The sequence below is a fragment of the Anoplolepis gracilipes genome, chromosome 7 (assembly GCF_047496725.1).
Source record: "Anoplolepis gracilipes chromosome 7, ASM4749672v1, whole genome shotgun sequence".
NCBI classification, from domain to species: domain Eukaryota; kingdom Metazoa; phylum Arthropoda; class Insecta; order Hymenoptera; family Formicidae; genus Anoplolepis; species Anoplolepis gracilipes.
Window position 1 is genome coordinate 2,799,456 of NC_132976.1, and position 21,377 is coordinate 2,820,832.

General features: G+C 31.9%; 3 protein-coding genes across 9 annotated transcripts in view; 1 reads left to right on the plus strand and 2 right to left on the minus strand.

Moving 5' to 3' along the window:
• Window positions 1-2,376, minus strand: part of Rab3gap1 (RAB3 GTPase activating protein subunit 1) — a 30,072-nt gene extending 27,696 nt beyond the window's left edge. Inside the window, exons 1-5 of the mRNA XM_072896157.1 lie at window positions 1,906-2,376; window positions 1,248-1,536; window positions 1,038-1,174; window positions 685-898; window positions 48-453 (exon numbers count right to left, since the gene is read on the minus strand). Of these exons, the coding sequence (XP_072752258.1) occupies window positions 48-453; window positions 685-898; window positions 1,038-1,174; window positions 1,248-1,536; window positions 1,906-2,101 (1,242 nt within the window). The 5' untranslated portion in view covers window positions 2,102-2,376. The remainder of the gene's footprint in view (window positions 1-47; window positions 454-684; window positions 899-1,037; window positions 1,175-1,247; window positions 1,537-1,905) is intronic.
• Window positions 2,377-6,306: 3,930 nt separating this feature from the next.
• On the plus strand, window positions 6,307-17,175 carry Mnd (L-type amino acid transporter minidiscs). The gene is made up of 8 exons (XM_072895574.1): window positions 6,307-7,379; window positions 11,467-11,685; window positions 11,923-12,193; window positions 12,356-12,479; window positions 12,940-13,140; window positions 14,987-15,136; window positions 15,261-15,438; window positions 15,522-17,175. The coding sequence occupies exons 1-8, from the start codon at window positions 7,106-7,108 to the stop codon at window positions 15,581-15,583; spliced, it is 1,479 nt and encodes a 492-aa protein (XP_072751675.1). The 5' UTR covers window positions 6,307-7,105; the 3' UTR covers window positions 15,584-17,175.
• On the minus strand, window positions 14,987-21,231 carry LOC140667536 (ubiquitin-conjugating enzyme E2Q-like protein 1). 7 transcript variants are annotated; one of them, XM_072895582.1, is made up of 5 exons: window positions 21,062-21,231; window positions 20,867-20,939; window positions 19,952-20,229; window positions 19,324-19,737; window positions 14,987-18,862 (listed from the first exon to the last, which is right to left on the minus strand). In XM_072895582.1, the coding sequence occupies exons 3-5, from the start codon at window positions 20,186-20,188 to the stop codon at window positions 18,734-18,736; spliced, it is 780 nt and encodes a 259-aa protein (XP_072751683.1). In that variant the 5' UTR covers window positions 20,189-20,229; window positions 20,867-20,939; window positions 21,062-21,231; the 3' UTR covers window positions 14,987-18,733. The 7 variants fall into 7 exon arrangements, with proteins under 7 accessions (XP_072751683.1, XP_072751677.1, XP_072751678.1 ...); XM_072895576.1 differs by having other exon boundaries at window positions 19,952-20,939; XM_072895577.1 differs by having other exon boundaries at window positions 19,952-20,945.
• Between the last annotated feature and the right edge of the window lie 146 nt (window positions 21,232-21,377).

Below are 21,377 nucleotides of genomic sequence, written 5' to 3' on the forward strand. Positions count from 1 at the left end.
ATAAAAACTAAAATAAAACATTGAAACTTTAACGAAGCTACGCGTACCGAGGTATCGTCCGCGTCCGGAAAGAGGAAATAAAGTATAGGTAACAATATCTCCTCCGAGATTGGACCTTCGACATTCTTATTTTTCTTCGTGCTCGTCCTGCCTACGACTGTCGAAATTGTAGGTATTCTAGACTCGGTGAGTATGTTGAAAGCTGAGCTCAGCATCTGGTCGTCATAGCTATAAGATGCGTTTTCGCCCAACAATTCCACCATGGTTTTTTGATTGTTGCACAGATGCAGAAAGTCTGTCATATACTCGCCAAGCAGACAAGCCGGTAAAGTCACCATTTTCACTTGTACCGACCACCCAGGAGCAAGTTGTGGCTCAAGATCTGAATATCCTTCGCTATCCACAACTACATTATCCGACATTTCCGGCCATGTGGTGAATAGATGGAGTTCTCTGAAAATGTTATAAATGAGAGATATTTCACTCATTAATTAGAATTTTTTATATAAATCAAAGGCATAGCATAGTTGACATATTCTTTTTTAAAAAGATAAAATTATCTTTTCTTTGTTAATATAACAATTCTATTAATCACAATTACTATCTCTTTACTTGCTAGATAAAAAAAATCACTTTCTTTATTGCTATGCTTCTGATGACAATCAATATGTTCAGTTTAAGTACCCGACAGGATCAAAGGTTGCTCCAAAGGGAAGTTTACCCAATTCAGCCACGCCTAAAGTTTCCCCCTGCATAAAATCGAAATCTGGAGGTTCCTGCGTCCATGTACTGTTAGTCCAATCTTTCAACAAGTAGGAAAATCTAACTGACACCATCACGGAATCAAGCTTTACTCCGCAACCTTCCCCTATCTTCTGCTTGAAAAGAGCAAGTAAGCCTGCAAGTAATACTTATTTGTAAAACTTTTATCTGAGAATTACCAAAAGCAATATAGCTCATTAATTTTTAAACATATTTTAATTATAAGATAAATTTTATATTATTTAGGTTTAAATTAAAATATAAAAGATGCATACCAGTGAGATATTTGCAATGTGGCGGAACCTTTTTCAAATGCACCATATCGAGATTCACGCTAGTTCCTTTACCAGCGCAGTATCCGAGATACATTTTCTGCCAAAGTTCCTGCACCTGCACCAACGCGGGAATGTAGCTAAAATGTATAGAAATGATAAAGAAATTCTTGCATCAAAAATAGTTTTACATCACAAATCAATTATGCTTACCAATTTGCATTGTTAGTTGCAATTGTCAATGAACTGAGCAGAATTTTGATCCGCGTTTCGTCTGTTAAACCTGCTTTTCTAACTGGCATCAAAACGAGAAATTCTCGAACACCATAATAACGAGCAATTTCCATGCAATTATCATTGAGTCGCGCAAAATCATTGGATTTGTCCAATGCATCTTTCTGACACGGTATCCACTCCTCGTCACTGTCCTCCTGAGAATTTATCACATCTTCCTCGTCATCTTCCTTTTTTAATTTGTAATGTTTCAGCAAAAATTCAACATCTGGAATATATTTATAATTGTCAACAAGAAATCTAGAGAGTTAAAATTAAATATAATATTTGAAACATTTACATTGTAATAAGATAAAATGATAGCATATGGAACGATAAATCCAATAAATTTATTAATCTATCTAACCAACAGCTCGTGTCTCTATACAATATATCCCACAAATATTATATTTGAAGTTACAATTTGTATGATAAATGCAGAATTAATATTTCTTTATCAAATATCTGTATATGTGTGTGTGTGTTAATTTTATGTTTATTACAATATTATTATTCCAATATTGGACGTTGTATTCAATTTTGATAAGTTCTTAAATGTCGATATATAAAGTTTTACGTAAGATATCTAAACGTGAACCTGCAAAATTTATTTTCTCCGAAACTTCGTCCCATTGACAGTTGAGAAAGTCCCCCGATTTGAGGGGGGCCGCGATCTTTGCATGGGACAGCTTCCATTCGTGCATGATCTCCTCGAGCCGTGCGATAAACACTTCCCATTCGGAAACAGTGGTAAAATCGTGGTGATAGAAATCCTCGATCTCTACGTGATTCATCTTCGTCGCGATTTCTAAAGAGGCAATGTTCACTCGTGTCGCGATTCAATATCTCTTCTTTCTTAGATGGCTATCCTTGATAAAAATGCAGTATCACTTTTCCACTTTTCTGTCCTCGGTTTTTTCTATAAAACATAAATTCTAATGTCAGTTCAAAAAATTGCACAAATAATATTTTAAACCCTCCTTCTCTATTAGACGATAATTCCAGCGAATTTTGTATGTATACACTTGACGTTTCCACAACTCGTGTCAGCTGGTCGTCTCAGCTGATTGCCTTTGTTTTATTATTTTCCTCACAGATGGCGCCGAAATCTATCTCTAGTAGGTGGCGACGTTTTGCGGCGAGCATACTAGACTTTTGAATTGAAAGATTCATAGATTGTAGAAGAATATAATAAAAAGACGGAATGTAGAGAGTGATAACAGAGTGATAATATAAATATATAGAATATAAAAAGCGATGTAATTTATATAATTGTTAAAGAAGCCGCCATCAAAATTAAAAGTCGCGAGTTATAATACATTTAGATATTGTGTATATAATTAATATACGTTTTTATAAATTAATTTATTTTATTAAAGGACAGACATATAATGATATTCGCAAAAGCAAAGGTGGAATGAACAATACAGGTATGTGAAATTAATGAAATTACAAATTTGAGGAACATTAATACGCAAATAATTACATATATACAGACATACTCTATGTTTAATTATTCTAATTAGTTTACAAGATAAACGATTCATTATATCTCTCTCGATATGACAATCAGCTATGAGTAATTAGCATTATCAATTACGTAATGTTCTTCAATAATATCGATACATTTCATTGTTGCTATCGCGATAACGAGAATATGTCTTTCTCCGCCTTGTATTGATTTATTAGCACTCGAAATTTGATGATTATCTTCAAGTTTTTGCCGAGAGAAAGATTTGCTGCCTACTTGTTTCTCCGCGATTTATTTCCACTGATTTGTAAAGAATTAGAATGATTTTAATCGGAGCATCTTTTTTCGCGCGGATCAGCGTGCTGGCGTCAAAATTTATTTTTATATCACCACGGGAACTCGTGGCGCGAGGATTAGAAAGGGGAGAAACGTACGCTTAAGGCGGAAGCCTATCACGCAGTGACGCTCAAACGATGGATTCCTCCAGGAACGGTCAATGAATCAGTAAATTCACAATCGCATTAATATTCAATTTTTTTAAAGGAAGAGAAAATTTCATACTCGCTAAATATTTTACTCTTTATCGATTCAACAAGAAATATATTTATCTTTTTCATTTTTTGACTAATAGTATAAAAAAGAACTTATATAGCCTATATAACTAGTCTTAAAATTATATATATGTATATAAAATAAAAAAATTGATAAACATTATGTATTATGTATAAAGAAGTTGAATTCCAAAATCGAACATAAAACAAATTATCTTGAAACAAATTAATTATATCATATGTTTTATTATTAATCTATCTTCCATTAATTTGTGTGTAATAAGTGCGTAATAAAAAGTATATATGCTCATGAAAAATAGTGATTTTCAAGCACTAACAAAATTGTAAATATTCAAGTATTAGAATTTGCATAATTAGTCACGTGCAATTAATGTATTCAAAGTTCACAGTTTCATATTAAAATATATAGAATGAGTATTGAAATCATTTTTTTTTTTATTAGCATTTTTATTCTGTCTGTAGAATAAAATAAAATGTATCTATGTTAGATTTAAATAGTCGGAAAAAATAAAGTAACGTACGGTAAAAAAGTGTAGTGAAAATTCACTAACAAAGAAATGTAAGTTTAATTAATGATAACAACGGTAAAAAATTGAATATATAATTTCAAATAATTAAAAAAAAGAGAACATGTTAAAAAGAATGTACAGAAAGAATGTTAAATCAATAATTAAATCCAGCTTGTTTGTTAAATGCAGCAAGCATTTCCTGATGCATAGTTTGAGAGAAACCTTAAACAAATTCGCAAGAACGCGACGAGAAGCTCAGTTACTGACTTATTCAATTGTCGCGGCGATTCACGCTCGTATTTAAGTAACATCTACACGCGGTCACGCATACTGATAGATTGCATGTAAATGATAATGCGATGATAATGACGAGAAGGTTGCGCGGCACTGACGAAACGGACGGACGTGCGATGTCATTGGCGTAGAATGTTACTACAGCTAGAATACATTATTCATTGTATGTCTCATTAGTATGCCTGTCTTAAAGTTTCCTTGAAAAAATTCGTGATAATCCTTAAAAAAAAAAGATAAAAAATAAAAGTTTTTCATATAACGATATAACGCGTATAACATTTGTTACGTCAAGACCTTCTATTATATGTATATGATTATCACAACAAATGTTCTAGCGTCTCTTTCAATTCGATTCTTTACGAGTCTCGTTCTTTTTAAATACGTTTCCATTATTTTTCTTCAATATAGAGTATGAAAAGAAAAATTGCTCTACAAAAAATAATTTTCATTCAAGTAATACAATTTATGCGATATATTAAAAATGAGGAAAAAATTCTGAATAAGAGATTTATGCATCAGGATTGTTTCGTCGTTGGGTGCGCCAATGCCGAGAGGGTGATGCGTGCTCTCCGCGAGCGAAAGAGCAAGGGTTCGCTCGGACGTAACGCTCTTTAATATCTTTAGTATCGCATCACAACTGCAGTATCGCACTCGCATCGCGTCAATTATGCCTTTTCACGGGAGAACATGAGCCTTCGTTCCCGGTTCCCGGCGCCGCGTATTCGCGATCGACACGACGCGACGATCGCCGGCGAGATGCCGCGCGCCGACAAAATCCGCCGACGTTTTTTGCGCGATTCGCGCACTCGAGAAATCACCGCGCGAGCACTTGTGCGATCGTTAATCCGGACGAGACACGATTGATTTCATACGCGTGCGAATGATACCGCGTGCGGAGAACCCACGGCGAATATATTCGTCATAAAATATGTCAACGTTTACAATATAATACAATTATACGTCTAATAATTACAAGGTACACAATTTGTAGTTACAATACAAAATAAGCAACTTTTATAATGAGAGATGAAACAAGATCCTCCTGAGTGGAAACTTGATCGCGGCATTAATCATCTCGGTAATACGAGCTATAATGTATATTAAGATTTTGATTAACAGAAAGTGGGAAGAAAAATTATGAAAAATTTAAATATATGTAAGAAAATTTTATACGTTTGAGAAAATTTTCAGTCGTATTGTTATTTCAAATTTTTTAATTTTAGAATTTTTATATTTTTACTGTGGAAGAATTAATTAAAATTGAAATCTGTTACCTTTTTGTGTTTCATTTATACATATTAATAGTTATAAAATTCTGTGCAACGTGATAGAACGCTTAATCACATCGGTGTGATAAACCGACAAGCGCGGACTGTGATAATCAGCCTATCAGTGTTAATGTAGTCATAAAATAGTCGATTAATAATTCTGTGAAGCATATTACGCAAATAACTGTGAAAAGGAAACGGGCGAGAATCAATGTACGTATAATTATCAACATTTGTACATTTTGCCAATATTTCAAGTTTGACTAATCACAAAAATACTGAAATTTTCGAAAATTTGGCTAAATATTTTTATTGCTTTTATTAATATAACATCAAGCATTCCACATTATTGTTTTCTCAGGTGTGTATTTTTTGGCGAATCTGATGCAACACGAATCTGCGAGCCGTAAGACTTAGGTGGGCGCAACGGCGTGGAAACGGAAGAGTTTGTGATGACTAAATTTAACAATTTAAAAAAAAAATGCTTGCTTGTAATGTATACATTATTCTGTGCGTTATAATTATTTTGATGAAGAAATTAGTTTAAAAAATAGTTTTAAATTTATAAAAATTCACATTTGACGTTTTCAAACATTTTCAACATGAATTTCAACATGAATATTTTTATAATTCATCGTCTTTCTCTTCAAGTGTTATCATTCAACGTGAATGTTTGTTGAAACACCAAGAAAAAACATTGATGCATATAAAATCCACATCTGCAATACATTTTAAACTATGACTTTAAAACAAGTTAATTTCGACGGGTTATATATTATATAAAGAAAAAAATAATGCAATAATTTAATGTAACTTATATATTATGTTATACAATACAATAGAATACAATTATGAAATTTGTTAAGTCATATCTGTCACATATGTTAATATAATATGTCATTAATATATCATTAGTCTGCCATTGTGCAAGCAAATAATACAAAAAATGATAATTTGTCAGTTTAAAAGTTTTTCAATAATATTTCGCATTTTGAAAAGAAGAGACGAGACTTGACAGAGTGTCGATATATAAAAAAGACGAGTAGAGTTGCAGTTAAATATTTCCGTCGCGTTTCATTGGAAGCCCTAAAGACGCGGAGGGGAGGGAAAAAAAGACTCTAAACACAAGGTGGAGTTTGCGGGAAATTTTGTTTGGAACCGATGCCGGTACTCCGACATTATTTCGAAGCGGTCGTGTCCGCGCCACTGGACGCGCGCTACTGCGAGCGTCGCGTCAGTTCGATCGGCGATAGAGGATCGCGCGGAGGGTAGAGGTAGAGTGGTGAATGCGAAGTGTATTGGGCGCAAACGCGAGCGCGTGGAGGAGAACGCACGCAGTGAAATAGCGAGCGACCGTCCGACTCCGACTTCATCGACAGTTCGAACGCGGACCGGCACGGCACGGCAGTCACGCACATGTAATGATCGCGTGAACGTTTTCTTCCTGCCACGTGGTGCTAAACGAGAACGCGCTCTCCTCTCCCATCTTTTCCCGGCCGTCTTTCATTCTTCGGACTTCTCGGCTTTCTTCCCGCCTATCCACGTGGTCGGTGATGCTCACCCGGCAAGTCGTTCATTCACGTTACTCCGATATTGCAAACAGTCGCGCGGAAGCGCGTGTGACATTCGAGAGCGCCAATTTCGGAGAGTACAGTTGTAGTTAGACGAGTGCCCGTGCGAGAGGATGCCAGACAAGGTAGCACCGGCGGAGAAGACGGTCCCGCGTCCTGTGGTCGTGGGATCCGAAAACGTAGGATCCAAAGAAGGTATTAAGCTGCAGAAGGAATTGGGACTGTGGGACGGCGTGGCGATCATCGTTGGCATTATCGTCGGTGCCGGTATCTTTGTATCGCCAAAGGGTGTACTTTTAAACAGCGGCAGCGTCGGTCTGGCCCTTATTGTCTGGATTTTTTCTGGGATTCTGTCACTCATTGGAGCACTATGTTACGCCGAACTAGGTGAGTGAATGACGAAATTCTGTATAACGGTTACTCCCCTTGTGCGAGAAGCTCCCCTATGTTTCGAATTGGCGGGCTTGACAGGTAGTCTCCAGAAACGGAATATAATATATTCCATTGAAAAACTTGATTTGAGAGGCAGAAAGAGAGAGGAAGAAGTATGTATAAAATATTACAGTCTCGCACATATTTCCGTCTCACAAACATTTCTTTTTTGTCACGTGATTTTTTTTCTACAAGTGCGTGCTTTTCCTGTCTCTCTTTTGACTTCTGTTTAAGCACAAATTATTTCAAATGTAAAAAAAGAGAAAGATATATATATATATATATATATATTTTCTTTTCTATAAAAAATTATATTATACTACATTATTATATAAAAAATATATATTATATAAAGAAAAAAATATAGTACAATAATTTAATGTAACTTATATATTGTGTTATACAATAGAATAAAATTATAAAATTTATTTTAGTCATATCTGTCACATATGTCATTATATATCATTAGTCTGCTCTTGTGCAAGTAAATAATACAAAGAATGATAATTTGTCAGTTTAAAAGTTTTCCAATAATATTTCTCAATAAGTAATAATAATATCGTTTTATTTGTGTTATTTAATTGTGTTATTTAAATAACTTTCCTTATTTATATTCTTATAATTATTTATATTTTTTTATTTTACATATATTTTAAATGTTTTTTTTTTAAATAAAAACGCAAGAAAACTTTTCAAACAACTCGTAATTTCATATAACAATATTTTTTTCAATTATTCTTTGTTTTATATTTATAAAGTATATATTAAAACTATATTTATAAATTGTATGTAATCTTCCTCTACAAATTTCCATTTCTTTTAAAATTCGGACTATCTATGAGAAACACAAATATCTTTTATTTACCTTCTCTCTATTTGATCTTTCTGTTTGTGCACACGTGGTATTATTTCACCATGTTGATAGAATAGTTGTATTTTCCGGCGATATCTTGATGACTAATTGTAAAATGAATGGTGCATTAATGACATAAAGAATCGAATTGTGTGAAGTCAGGAAAAAAAATTTCTTTCACGAGAAATACGAATCATGAGAAATAATGTTATCCATAAAATATTCTCCAGACATTTTTGGATAGCAGACATTTAGTTGAGGGCAGATTTGTAAAATTATATTCCAGCTCGGAATTTTACGACTGACGAATATAAAAGTAAGAGAAGAGGAAAAGAGGAAATAGTTTTCATTGGTTTTTAAATTCCTTCGGACTTAGTATTAATAGAATATATTTTAAATTTTATATTTTATATATATATATATATATATATATACACTATATTATATAATTAAACAGTATATGTATGTATAATTTTTATATTTATATTTTTATATGTGTGTATACATATAATGAAAAAATTATATTGTACACAAATATATGTATTTTTTCTTAATAATTATAAATTATATAAATGTATATAAAAATTAGGATAATTTTTGTATTTTTATCATAATATTCTCTAGAACAGAATCAATGAAAATTAATATCGCAAAATATAATGCTTCTATTAATAGTGTATTCTCTTAAGTTTAGTACGCTAGAATTACAATTCAAAATTTGCTTTCTGCACAGAGGCTCATTTATTGAGATCCGCTGTTCAAATTTATAACAAGCTAACCATCACAATTATACCGAGCCATTCATACAATTGTTCTTTATCTCGTAGTATTTTTATCTACTCATAAAAAAATATCACAGTCAGATTGCACATTTGTTATGTATTAAGAGCGTAAAAAATATTTATAAATCTTAATCGTATTATAGAAGTTATCAAGTACTGTAGTATTTCTTTTTTATTTTACATATTATATAAGTATATGAAAACTTATTTCCAAAGAACTTGTAATTTTACATATAACACAATGTGTTTTTTCTCACTTTTCTTTGCTTTATATAAAAATATTTTTATAAACTATATTTATAAAAATTGTATGTGATCTTTTTACAAATTGCTATCTGCTTTAAAACTCAGAATTCCTATTTATGAAAGGCACTAAATATTTTTTACTTAGTTTTATCTCTTTATTTAATATTTGTTTGAAATACTCATTACGTTTAGCATATCTGCAATCTGTCGAGCTTATACATACGTTACATTTTCAGAAATATATAAATTTATATCTTGGTATTTGTAGTATGTTATCTATTTATCAATAGCTTATTGATTTTTCAGAATTTAAGCCTTTGATCTTCAAAGCGCATAATATGCATCGATATGTATTCAGGAATTTTGCGTTAATAGCAATAACGATAACTCATAACAGTAGTCCCACTATCAACCGGTTATAAGAAATTTGCTGCATTGTAAAAGATCCAAGTACATCAAATGACACTAAAACCATTTACCAACAATGTAATCATACGTTTCAAAATAATATACACATTGTATACTGTTGTTGACATCGAGTATTTTCTCCACTAGTACTAAAGATATCATGTTTCAAAAATACTCTTTTACGTATTTTAATTCTGAAATATCCTATAGATTTTTATTATATGTACAAATTAATTACATCGACTTTTCTTGAAATACAATTTTTTCCTCTTTATTTTAAATGAGACATATAAATGAAATATTAAATTACGTGCAGAAGATATCACATAAAGCGTTTGTATTTTTTCCTGAAATATATATTATTCAAATTTGATTATGCGAATTTGAATGGCTTAATTGACACAAAGTTAATTAATCGTCGCGTATAAAAACACGTGGAAAAGTCTCTATTGATAAATTGAGAATAAAGGGAGACGAATAAAAGCGTAATTATCTTGTAAGAACGGGAAACGAACGTCGTCAAGTGTATAAATTGTAGTAAGCTCTTCGTGATAAACCTAATCATTAAATTTAGGCTATTACGAATCATGTCCACTATTACCATTATCGCGCTATCGTTATCGCGTGCCGCATCAATTGAAGGTGTGCTTAAAATACTCTTAGAAATTAGAAAAAAAAATTGAACATCGCAAGATATAACTATAAGACGTTTCATAACTATTACATAAAAATTCTTTTATTAAAAGAAAAACAAAATTGATGAATTATTTTTGCAACTCTTTAATTTGCAAAAGACCTAAGAGAGAAGAGGAAAAATAAAAAGAATAGAAAATATAAGAGAACAAACACATCATGATATGCGAGTTGTTGATCTGCCGATCTACACCGAAAAACCGCGATATCACAAAAACGGCGGGATGGACGGGAGTCCATAATGATAAGATTGCATATAATTATACGGCACATGATGTGTGAATCTGTTCGCGCAGATTTTGCATCGAGAGATCGCCAAGCGTACAATAATATGATAGATCACGAGTGCGTGATTCAACCTGACCCGCTGACAATTAAACAATGTTATTATCAATGTTTTTCTTTTTTGTTAAAGATTAATGGTTATGCGCTTTATAAAAAATGGAAAAGAATGAAATATAACCGCTGGTATAAATAGACATGAGACGTAAAATGCATTTTAGATAACATGTTATCTTATTGTTAGAGATGCAGATATACATTGTACTTGTTGTTGTTATGTTGGACTAATTATTGAGATTTGAAAAGTATTAATGTTGATTTAGTGAATCTGACAAACGAATGAGAAATTTATGAAGGCGGAATTATATCGTTAAATAATGCATATAACGGTCCTTAATATTTCTCGAAATCTTCGGTTTCCGAAATAAAAGTTGACTCTTCATCTAACGTCTCTCTGTCACGCATAAATTTTTTCATGCAACTTTCAATTTATAATTTTAATTTTTAATTTTTACCTAAAATTTTAATTTTTGTTTTTTTTACTTCTGTTTTTATACTTTTTTTTGTCTTACATCTGTAACTTCTGATTCATTTTTTATATTCATTTTTTCCTTACTTTTATAAAACAATTCGTCGACTAAAGTATATTATTATATAATATAATTGATTTTTCTATCGTCAGATGTTCCATAATTTTCTCTCATTCCTGGAACACAGTTATCTGCTAATTTAATTTATAACGAGAAAACACAGATGATGCCTTTTTGCATTTATACAGGTACGATGATTCCCAGATCTGGTGGTGATTACGCTTACATCAGTGACGCCTTCGGACCTTTACCAGCGTTCCTCTATCTCTGGGTGGCGTTATTCGTCCTTGTCCCAACGGGGAACGCTATCACAGCGCTAACATTCGCGCAATATATTCTCCAACCTGCATGGCCCGGATGCGAACCGCCGTATGAAGCAGTGCGACTCCTCGCTGCTGTGATTACGTGTAAAATAATTATTTTATTTTGATTAAATAAATTTATTAAATTTGTTCTCTTTGAAAGAACAAAAAATAGCTACCTTTTAATAAACAAGTAAAATCTAGCAAAAAGAATTTTTAAAAAATTTCTTAAATATAAAAAAATTAAAGCAAATATAATAAATGTAGAAAAGAATAAGGAAAACGTTGTCATCAGTATAGCTTTGAATGCAAGTGAAAATGCGAGCAAAAATACATTCGCAGGTCTGCTGACCGCCATCAATTGTTACAACGTCAAATGGGCCACTAGAGTACAAGATTTTTTCACCGCTACTAAAATCTTCGCTCTGCTAATCATCGTAGGAGCAGGTCTAGTGTGGCTCTGTGACGGCCACACGGAGAACTTTCAATATCCAATGGCTGGCACCAACACTCAGCCTGGTTACATCGCCCTCGCGGTCTACTCTGGACTGTTCTCTTATTCGGGGTGGAATTACCTCAATTTTGTGACAGAAGAACTTAAAGATCCTTACAAGTAATTGCGAACTTTTCTTATTCCTGTGCATCTTTGCCGCAATTCTCGTAATACACATAAAAGAATAAGACAGATTAAATTATATGTGCTTATTTGAGCAAAAATATAAGATTGCAATATTAAAATTATATTATCAATATTTATATTAATTAATTTTTACAGAAATCTTCCAAAGGCTATTTGTATTTCATTGCCGTTAGTAACAGTGATTTACGTTCTCGCGAATGTTGCCTATTTCGTTGTACTCACGCAGGATGAAATACTTGCATCGAATGCCGTCGCTGTTGTAAGTATGCGTTTATACGTTAACGATTAAAAAAATTATAAATTATTAATCTACGCGATCACATTTTGTTGTCAAGTAATTGCATCCGCGCGAATATTTTAACGTCATAAGAAGAATATAAAAAAAGAGTGATATATAAAAAAAAAAAGAAAAGTTTAATTCACGCAACTAACTTATATTAAATTATTTATACTATATATTTGGAGCGATAAAGAGAGATAGGCATGCGAGTAAATGTCTCTTCCGCATGTTATTAGCTTTCATCGACAAAAGATCAAAAATATCGCATTTCTGATAAAATCAATAGATTATTTTTATCGTTATACGTGTAAAATGAAATCGATCTAATACAAAGCGAAAAAAATTACTCTATCTCGTGACCCCTTTTGCTAATCAAGATACCGCTCCACTTTTACCGCTCTAACGTGGCATTAAATCGCAGCGAAAAATTCCTTTCTAGACCTTTGGCGATAAATTGCTGGGAGTTATGTCGTGGATCATACCATTCTTTGTGGCGTGTTCGACTTTCGGAGCATTGAACGGCGCGATCTTTGCATCGTCCAGATTGTTCTTTGTCGGCGCCCGAAACGGACACCTCCCCACTGCCATTGCTTTGATTAATGTCCGCAACTTGACGCCGATGCCATCCCTCATCTTCCTTGTGAGTATCGCATTTTCGTTCTTTGTTAAATTAAAATAAAAATGTAAAAAAGAAACAGATGCAGACAAAAATTTATTCTAATAATTTAATATTTAATGAAAGAAACTAACACAAATTTATTAGTAATTTAATATCGAGTAATTTAATTTTTAACAGGTAAAAAATTGAATGAACATGAATAAATGTCGCGAACAACTTGCGCGTATGTAATTTTACACCGGTTCTCCTTGAAAGTCAAACGGTGAACGGTATCTTTCTTCCTATCATTTTAATTATCCAATATAATCGAACAATCTCTAAGCTCTAACTCTATTTCATTAATAGTTATTGTTGCATAACTCATGTTTGCTTGTGTAAAATACATTTATCTAGAGATAACAGAATTGAGACATTAAATATTTGAGATTAGAGATATGTGACATTAAGATGTGACATTGACATATCGGAATTAAGTCAACAATTTATCATGGAATTTATTTAAACTTTTATCACATTGTAATATTTGTTTATAGAATAAATTAACTTATTCTATAAATAATAAATAAATAAATAAATAAAAGTTTATATAAAATAACGTATAATTATATAAATAATATTTCAACCATTTTACGAAATATTATTTATATGATTATACGTTATTTTATATAAACTTTTCTTTAACTGCAATATGTGATTTACCTTTATACTTTGGAAATTTTTTTAAACCCTTTTCAATTTGAGAATATTCAAAAACTCTAAATGTGTCTTTTAAATAATTGTGTAGCTAAAAGAAAACAATATAAAAATAATTAAAAAATTCTATCGCAGATATATAAGAAAAACGTGATTGGTACATTGACGTATATTTTTAATTAATGTTTATATAATCTTGTACCTTGTGATAATTTGATTTATCCAATTGGACGGGATTTAATTAATTGATGTACATTGTACATAAATCGAGTACCGTAAAATTAAATTAAATAAGTTGGGGGTCTTAATCAAATAAGCCAGCCGAATCGTGGCGCGACACTTGCAGCAGTATGTAGTCCGTCATCTTAATCTCTGCAATTCGTTTAAAAGCAATAAATTGATCTTTTCATGTTGGTTTCTTTGACGATTAGCGATGGTAGCGGAAGTCTGCTAGTAATTTAATATTCTTTTCTACGAGCAAATTAAAAATATTTCGTTACTCTGTTTAAAATCATGTTGCACATCAGATACCTATTGTATAATTGTTAAATTTTCAATTTACCTTCTATTATAATAAAGATTAATTAAAAATTAATTAACTGTGCACGTATTCATTATGTTGATTATCTTTTTAATTTTGTAGATCAATAGTTTTTGAGATAAATTGAGTAAAAATTATTTAAGATCAAATACAAAAAATTATCAAAAGTATCGTTATCACAATGTTAGTTTTTTGATAAGGAAAAAGTTCAATTAATTGAAAAAAACGTATTAATGTAGAAAAGCGCAAATACACGTGAAATTTACACGTGTGATATAATTCAAAATTAATCCCGAGAATTATTTAAAATTTTAATTTTAAATTAACATCTTAAGATATGACATTGACATATCAAAATTGAATCAACAATTTATTATGCAATTTGTTTGAATTTTTATCACACTGTAACATTTGTTTATATTTGTTTATAAGATAAGTTTATTAAATCCTTAAATATTTCAATCATCTTACGAAAAATTATTTATATAATTATGTATTATTTCATATAAACTTTTTTTAACTACAATTCGCGATTCGCAATTGATTCTAAAAGCACTAATACGTTCGTGGAACAATTTTTCTATTCTTGCTATTATTGAATTCCAATTCTGAGCGTTAAACTATAATTTCTAGTGCCTCATCAGTTTGATACTCCTCATTATAAAGGATGTCTACGTACTGATAAATTATGTCAGCTTCGTTGAGGCTCTATTTACCACATTTTCCGTGTCTGGTCTACTGTGGCTACGTTACAAAAAGCCTGATCTCCATCGTCCCATAAAAGTACGTACAACTTTGCCAGGAAAATCTTTTCGAAGAAAATCCTATCAAAAAGTTTATATTTCTTCTATTTTTTTTCTTTATCATTAAATAAAATTTTATTTCACGCTTTTATATTTTTTTCTAGGTTTTTCTACTTTTACCAATCATTTTCTTCATAATTTGCGTATTTCTGGTTATCTTTCCGTGCTATGTTTCACCATGGGAAGTAGGCGTAGGCATAATCATAATCCTATCTGGAATCCCCATGTATTGGATCTTCATCGATTGGAAAAAGAAGCCTGCGTGGCTTGTAAATGGATCCCGTAAGTTGTTACACAAGCTTTGTAAATTCGTTAAAGACACATTCGCATTTACGTAATTAATATTGTCAATATATATTTTGCAGATAATTTCAATATGGCGTGTGCTAAGCTGTTCATGTGTGTACAAGAAGATAAAACTGAGTGAAGTATGTGAGGCTAGATATAATTATTTAATAATTATTGCCAAAATTTCGAACTACGGTGCCTGAATTCGAGAGAATTTGTTTCGAGCATGCCTCGTACTTTTTTAGGTAGGTAAATTAAAATTATAATTGTGATTATAATGTCAATTACAACATCGAACTTTGTTAAATAACTGCATTTTTATGTAAGTATTAACGACGATACGCGCGTGTCAATAACACAGCACGATCACTGTAGATTTGTAATTTTTATAATTCATATATTCGCATAATATATCATAAATTATAATTTTTATATATTCGTGATTTTTATATATTTATCTTATCGTTTTGTGCCTGAACTGATGTTGCTATAGTCAATCTTGGCAATTAAATTGTATTGAAGAGTCGATTATTAATTACTGATTATTGATTGTATTGAAGAATTTTGATATTCTGTAAAATAATATTTTAAACGCGTTTATTTTGAACTACATATATAATAATATATAGAAATATCATTATGCACGAAGTGTAACATAGAAAAATTTAGAAAAATTGTTGAATTGTAACAAAAAATTGATAATTTCAGTAAGTTTAATTTTTATGTCAATTTTTACATTTTATTTATTCGCGGAAATGGAGACTTCTTCACGTGCATTTATATCTCGTCTTATTGTTAGCGAAATGAGAGGGATACTGGTCGATCCCTAAATTGTACACAGATATAGAGAATAAAAACTCTACATAAACTCTTTGTACACATATAGTTATACATAAGTATATATAGTTATAACTTACAGTTACAATATAATCATATTAATAGCTTGCAGTTAGTAACTATATACATAAGTATATAGTTCCGAAAATAAAAATGCAAAAAGTATATAAAGAAATCTGCTTTAATTGTATGTGTACAGCGTTTATATGTAATTTTACTAATTGTTAATCAACTTTATTAGAAATTTTATTTTAATTTTATTGTTACACTAATTTTTATATATATCTTTTTCATTATTATACAAGTATTATATAGAATGATCGCTCACAAAAATATTTAAATGTTTTCGAATGGAAAAAATTCTAAAAATTTTTCTTATTTTATAATGTATTTATCTTATGTATGTTTTGAGTGAATTATCTTGCGTATGAGATTACTTGATCATCAATATGTTCACAGTTCCGTAATCCTGATAAGATATAAATTATATAAATTTTGTTAACATAAAAGCAAAAACAATATTAAGGATGGCAAAATAATGTTTAAAAAAAAATGAAACGTTTGTAAACGTCATAAGAATCTTATCGCATTTTAAGCGTGAGTGATATCTGCGTTTTTAGGTGACTGTGAATAATATATATTAAGTATCATTTACACATATATATTCTAGTTGAATAACTGCTCAAGTATCGATAAAACAGTCATAGGTTTTCATGAATTAAAGTACATATGAGAATGACTGATCGTGTGCCTTGCAAGCAAACAAATTACATTTTCTGTAAAGTGGAAGACAATAGAATATTGTACAAAATACGTTAAGAATTAAGTTATTTCAATCATTGTAATAAATATAAAAATAATATATCTTTTAAGGGAGAGTTTATAAAAACATAATAACAATTTTTGAATATAGCAACTTTATTCCAACAGATTTGATAAAACGATTTTATGAAAATCGCCTTAAAAGTATAATAACTTGCAATTATAGTTTATAAGCTGCTAACGGAGATAAAAGAGAGATTTGTATTGCATTTTCTTGTTTGTTATTTCCTAAATTTCTAAACATGATATGTGATGATTTGACTGATAAAAAAAAGAAGAACGGTACATATATATGTCTGGGTCGTCGAACTTCTGTAAGTGTATGGTAAATAGGCCAAAACTGTTAACATGTATGCCAAAAAGATTAATAACCGTTTCTTACATATTTGTAAATATTTTATTCGTATTTAACTTTTGTCTCACTCTTCCTTGTATTTTTTTCACTTTTCAAAATCTTGTATAAATATTAGTTCTCATCACATTAATGTTGAATGGACAATTGAGAGTCTCTTCTTATCTAGAGCTTCGTGTAATGCCATAAGTTTGTTCTTGCTATAGTATTTAGATGGTCGCGCGAACCTTCGCGATTAAATGTCAATTTAAAATTTTACGAAGAGATATTATAATACTTTAAATTAATTATATATTTATTTGGCACATACAAGTATATGTCCAACATAATGATTATATGTACAAACATTTTTACGATCGATTGGATGGAGAAACACAAATTGAAAATCATTTGAACATGATGTGTAGTATTAAAAGAAGAAATAGACTTATATTGTAGAAGCTCATAATCAAGACTTCTGTTTCCATGGAAGAATTTTCTCGCAAGTATTCTTCTCCGTAAATTATTGACATAAACTGGAAGTAAATAAAGGCGACGAAACATGCAACACGTATCATATATCTATTATTTTCGTTGTTTGTATTTACATACTTTAGCTCCTCGATTATTATATATAATTGGATATATTTAACAATTCAGTGTACGTTATTGAGCAATCTTTTTCTCATTTCTTCTATATTTATGTTTAAGGTTGAATGAAACAAAGTACTCTGTTATGAGCTTCCGGTATTTAACAGATAAGTCTTGCAAACTTGTGCCGATTCGACAAGCGCTGATAACATTGTAACGGTTTCATTCGTCTTATTAACTGATTTAGCGTAATTATATGGATGTAAGAACTTAAAAAAGTTGTGAAACTTTCAAAAAATTTGCTTAGCATCTCTTTTCTAAACTGTTTTTGGCATAAACACAGTCAAAATTGTTACGATTCGTACTCATTTCCGCGCTGCAAAAGTAATAAGCGAAAAAATTGGACATTTTTCAACAATCTAGGAACATTTTCTTTTTTTCAGTTCCTACGTATTTATTACAAAGTTGAAAAATGTGAAAATGCAAAGAAAACTTATGCGCGCGTTTTATTCATCCGACAAAATCGGTGAATATCTTTCTAGTTGCATGTGTATATTCGCGATATTACACTTGAATTTCCTGATGAAACGCAAAAAAAAATCACTCGTTTCCGGAAAAATCGGATAAAGAATCATCTCGGTTCGTGCGCCTCTTTTTAAGCAAGAAACACCGACCTCTTTCAGCTCTGGACGATAATGTATTTTAAGATCAACCTTCGGCCAGCGGCGGCGTCACCCAGCCATATTTCTCGTGCGTTTTCACCAGGTTCTTGAATGTCTCCTCGGCCAATTGTCGATTATATTCCTTGTTTGGCTTCGACTTCCTCGACACTTGTGCCTGCAGCACGAAAATAAAGATTTCGCATAAATACAAGATCTTTTTGTGAGAAATGAAAAATGTATGGAAACACATTATAGACACTTTTTGCTACTGACAAATATTTTTCAAATTTTGCTTGCTTTTTTAATTTTTGAAAAAAATGAAACAAGATAGAATTTTACAAAATTGTTACAATTGAAAAGATATTCAGAAAATTTCATTCCTATTAATTTCCAGATTTAAAAGATGACAAAAAAGCTCTATAAGAAATCCACGTGTAGTGACTGATGCCAACAGAAATTATTTATTATACATGACATATTATAATACATTATTCTAAGAACATAATATATACATATTATTGTCATCAATCATGTCTAATCAATATATATATATATATATATATAATATACATTATCATGATATGTCATGTCTGAAAAGATGAACTATTCGATGTAGATCAAAACAACAATGCTCACCTGTCCTTTCACAACGCTGGCCGCAAACTGCATGATCATCGACTCGACACTATATGCACAGCACCATCCTCTTGGCGTGAGTAGTTCCATGCAGATAGCACCGCCGTGCATTACAAAGCCCTGTTCGATTCTTGGTGAAATTACCCTCATGAAAGGTGGCGCGAACGGGAATTCCTTTGGGAAGATCACATTCAACAGTATATGAGGTATCTTCAGCTCACGCATATCGGCTGCCAATCTGCTGTCTGGGTCGATCTTGTGCAACCTGACAGACCATTCGAAGACATTATCGTTGACAAGCTCGGCGGTGAAGGCCGAGTCGCCGTGACGCTGTGCTCTCTGAATTCTGTTGAATTCCTTCATCAATCGACGTAGACCCACGTCCTTGTCGCCGGCGGGTTTGTATTCGTTATCCTGCGAAGACAAGAAGACCCGATTGGAGACTTTCGAAATATTCGAAGAATTATTATAGGATCAAGAAAGTTATTTACTTCATCTATCTAACAAGCTTAATCGTTTAAGAAAAAAGCTAGTATCAATTTATCAAATCTCTTTTGTCTCACAGATTTATCGCTCAGCAATCCCTTTGTGATCTTTTCATTGAATCAATTCGACGAACTCCACGAACCTTTGCAGACTTTTTCATCTTGAAGAAACAATTACGATCGACATGAGTGGAATCTGGATTTTCCGGTATCGGACCGTCCACAGGAGTGACGACATCCGGACGATGATGACGACTCAGGAGTCTCCTTGACGGCGAGTTGGTCGAGCCGCTGGCTCCCTCCGGCTCCGCGATCTTGTCGGAGGATCGAAAAAGCTTCCGGATAGCGGCTATGACCTTCTCCTTTGATTTCGTGGACATGGTTAAAATACCGCGTCGCTACTCTACCGTATCTTGCTACTCTGCGTTCAAAATATGTTTACTTAAGAAGTAAGAAGCATTTGGAACACGCATTAAAATCATGACAATTTCATGCTCCTGCAGGACATATTGCAAAGAAAAGGGGCTAGAGGAACTTGTATGCAAAAAGTGGAATTTATGACGATTTATGAGGTCAATGTAAATAAGATTCTTGAAGGAAGTGGATTAAGTTTACTATTAAAATATGTAATAACTAGCATGTGTCAAGAGTAATTGTCTTCACTTAGCAAAAGTACAAAATTTTATCATTAGTTTCTTGGTTAAATTTTTCATTTTTCATGTCCAAGGAAAAGTTACATGCTGTCTAACAGTAATTATATATAACTCTCTTCGTACACGATATTATTTATAATAACATTAGAAAGCTCAATTTGATTAATTTCTCTAAATCAAGTGCATCGCAAATATTGTCATTTAAACACATGTAAATTTCACATAAACAATATCTTATAACACAATATTTTTTGAATATCTTAAATGTATCTTGCGAACTAGATGAAAATTTATCCCGCCAAATTAATTTCTATTTTTTTCGAGTGAAAAAAATATCGAAAGTCATCTTTACAAAATTCCGAGGATATCTTTCAGATGCGTGTCAGATTTTTACGTCGCACTAACGCTATTCCCGATGAATGGTCTCGGAAAATTCCTCTTCGTCGTATCAATTCCCATCAGCCTTCTTTTAAGTTATCTGTTTCTTGCAAAGAAATTTGGTCAAAATTTATTAAAATAAAGTGCCATGAAATTTTTAACTATTCAGACCAGCCAAATTCCACCAAATTCCACTGATTTTTGCTCTTACAGCAGACTCACCCATTTTGACGTCGATCCTGTATCACTCACATCTGATAGACTGCTAGCGCGTGATTATTGTGTACCGTTTGCGTACACACGAGAACGGCGAAGATATCACCGCCGGACATGACGCAGTCTCCACCCTTATCGAACCGCCAATCGCCAATCGACGCCAGCCACGAGAACACCCGAAAGACTTGATGTCGACGTCAACAGTAGACGTGCTGGCGCTACCATCGAGGGTGGAAATGGCATACCCATGGTTCCTTTTATCGATCTAATTTGTATGACTAATAGTTGCGCGCAAGCAGCAAACGATAATATATTGTTTCTT

What these genes read in the sequence shown, in the direction of transcription:
- LOC140667536 (XM_072895582.1), bottom strand. Translation starts at nt 20,188, where the DNA reads ATGTCCACGAAATCAAAGGAGAAGGTCATAGCCGCTATCCGGAAGCTT. An exon ending in AGATGAAAAAGTCTGCAAAG is followed by an intron (nt 19,738 to 19,951) that starts GTTCGTGGAGTT and finishes TTGTCTTCGCAG; the next exon opens with GATAACGAATACAAACCCGC. An exon ending in CCAGCGTTGTGAAAGGACAG is followed by an intron (nt 18,863 to 19,323) that starts GTGAGCATTGTT and finishes TTCGTGCTGCAG; the next exon opens with GCACAAGTGTCGAGGAAGTC.
- Mnd (XM_072895574.1), top strand. Translation starts at nt 7,106, where the DNA reads ATGCCAGACAAGGTAGCACCGGCGGAGAAGACGGTCCCGCGTCCTGTG. An exon ending in CCTCGCTGCTGTGATTACGT is followed by an intron (nt 11,686 to 11,922) that starts GTAAAATAATTA and finishes ATACATTCGCAG; the next exon opens with GTCTGCTGACCGCCATCAAT. An exon ending in ATCTCCATCGTCCCATAAAA is followed by an intron (nt 15,137 to 15,260) that starts GTACGTACAACT and finishes ATTTTTTTCTAG; the next exon opens with GTTTTTCTACTTTTACCAAT.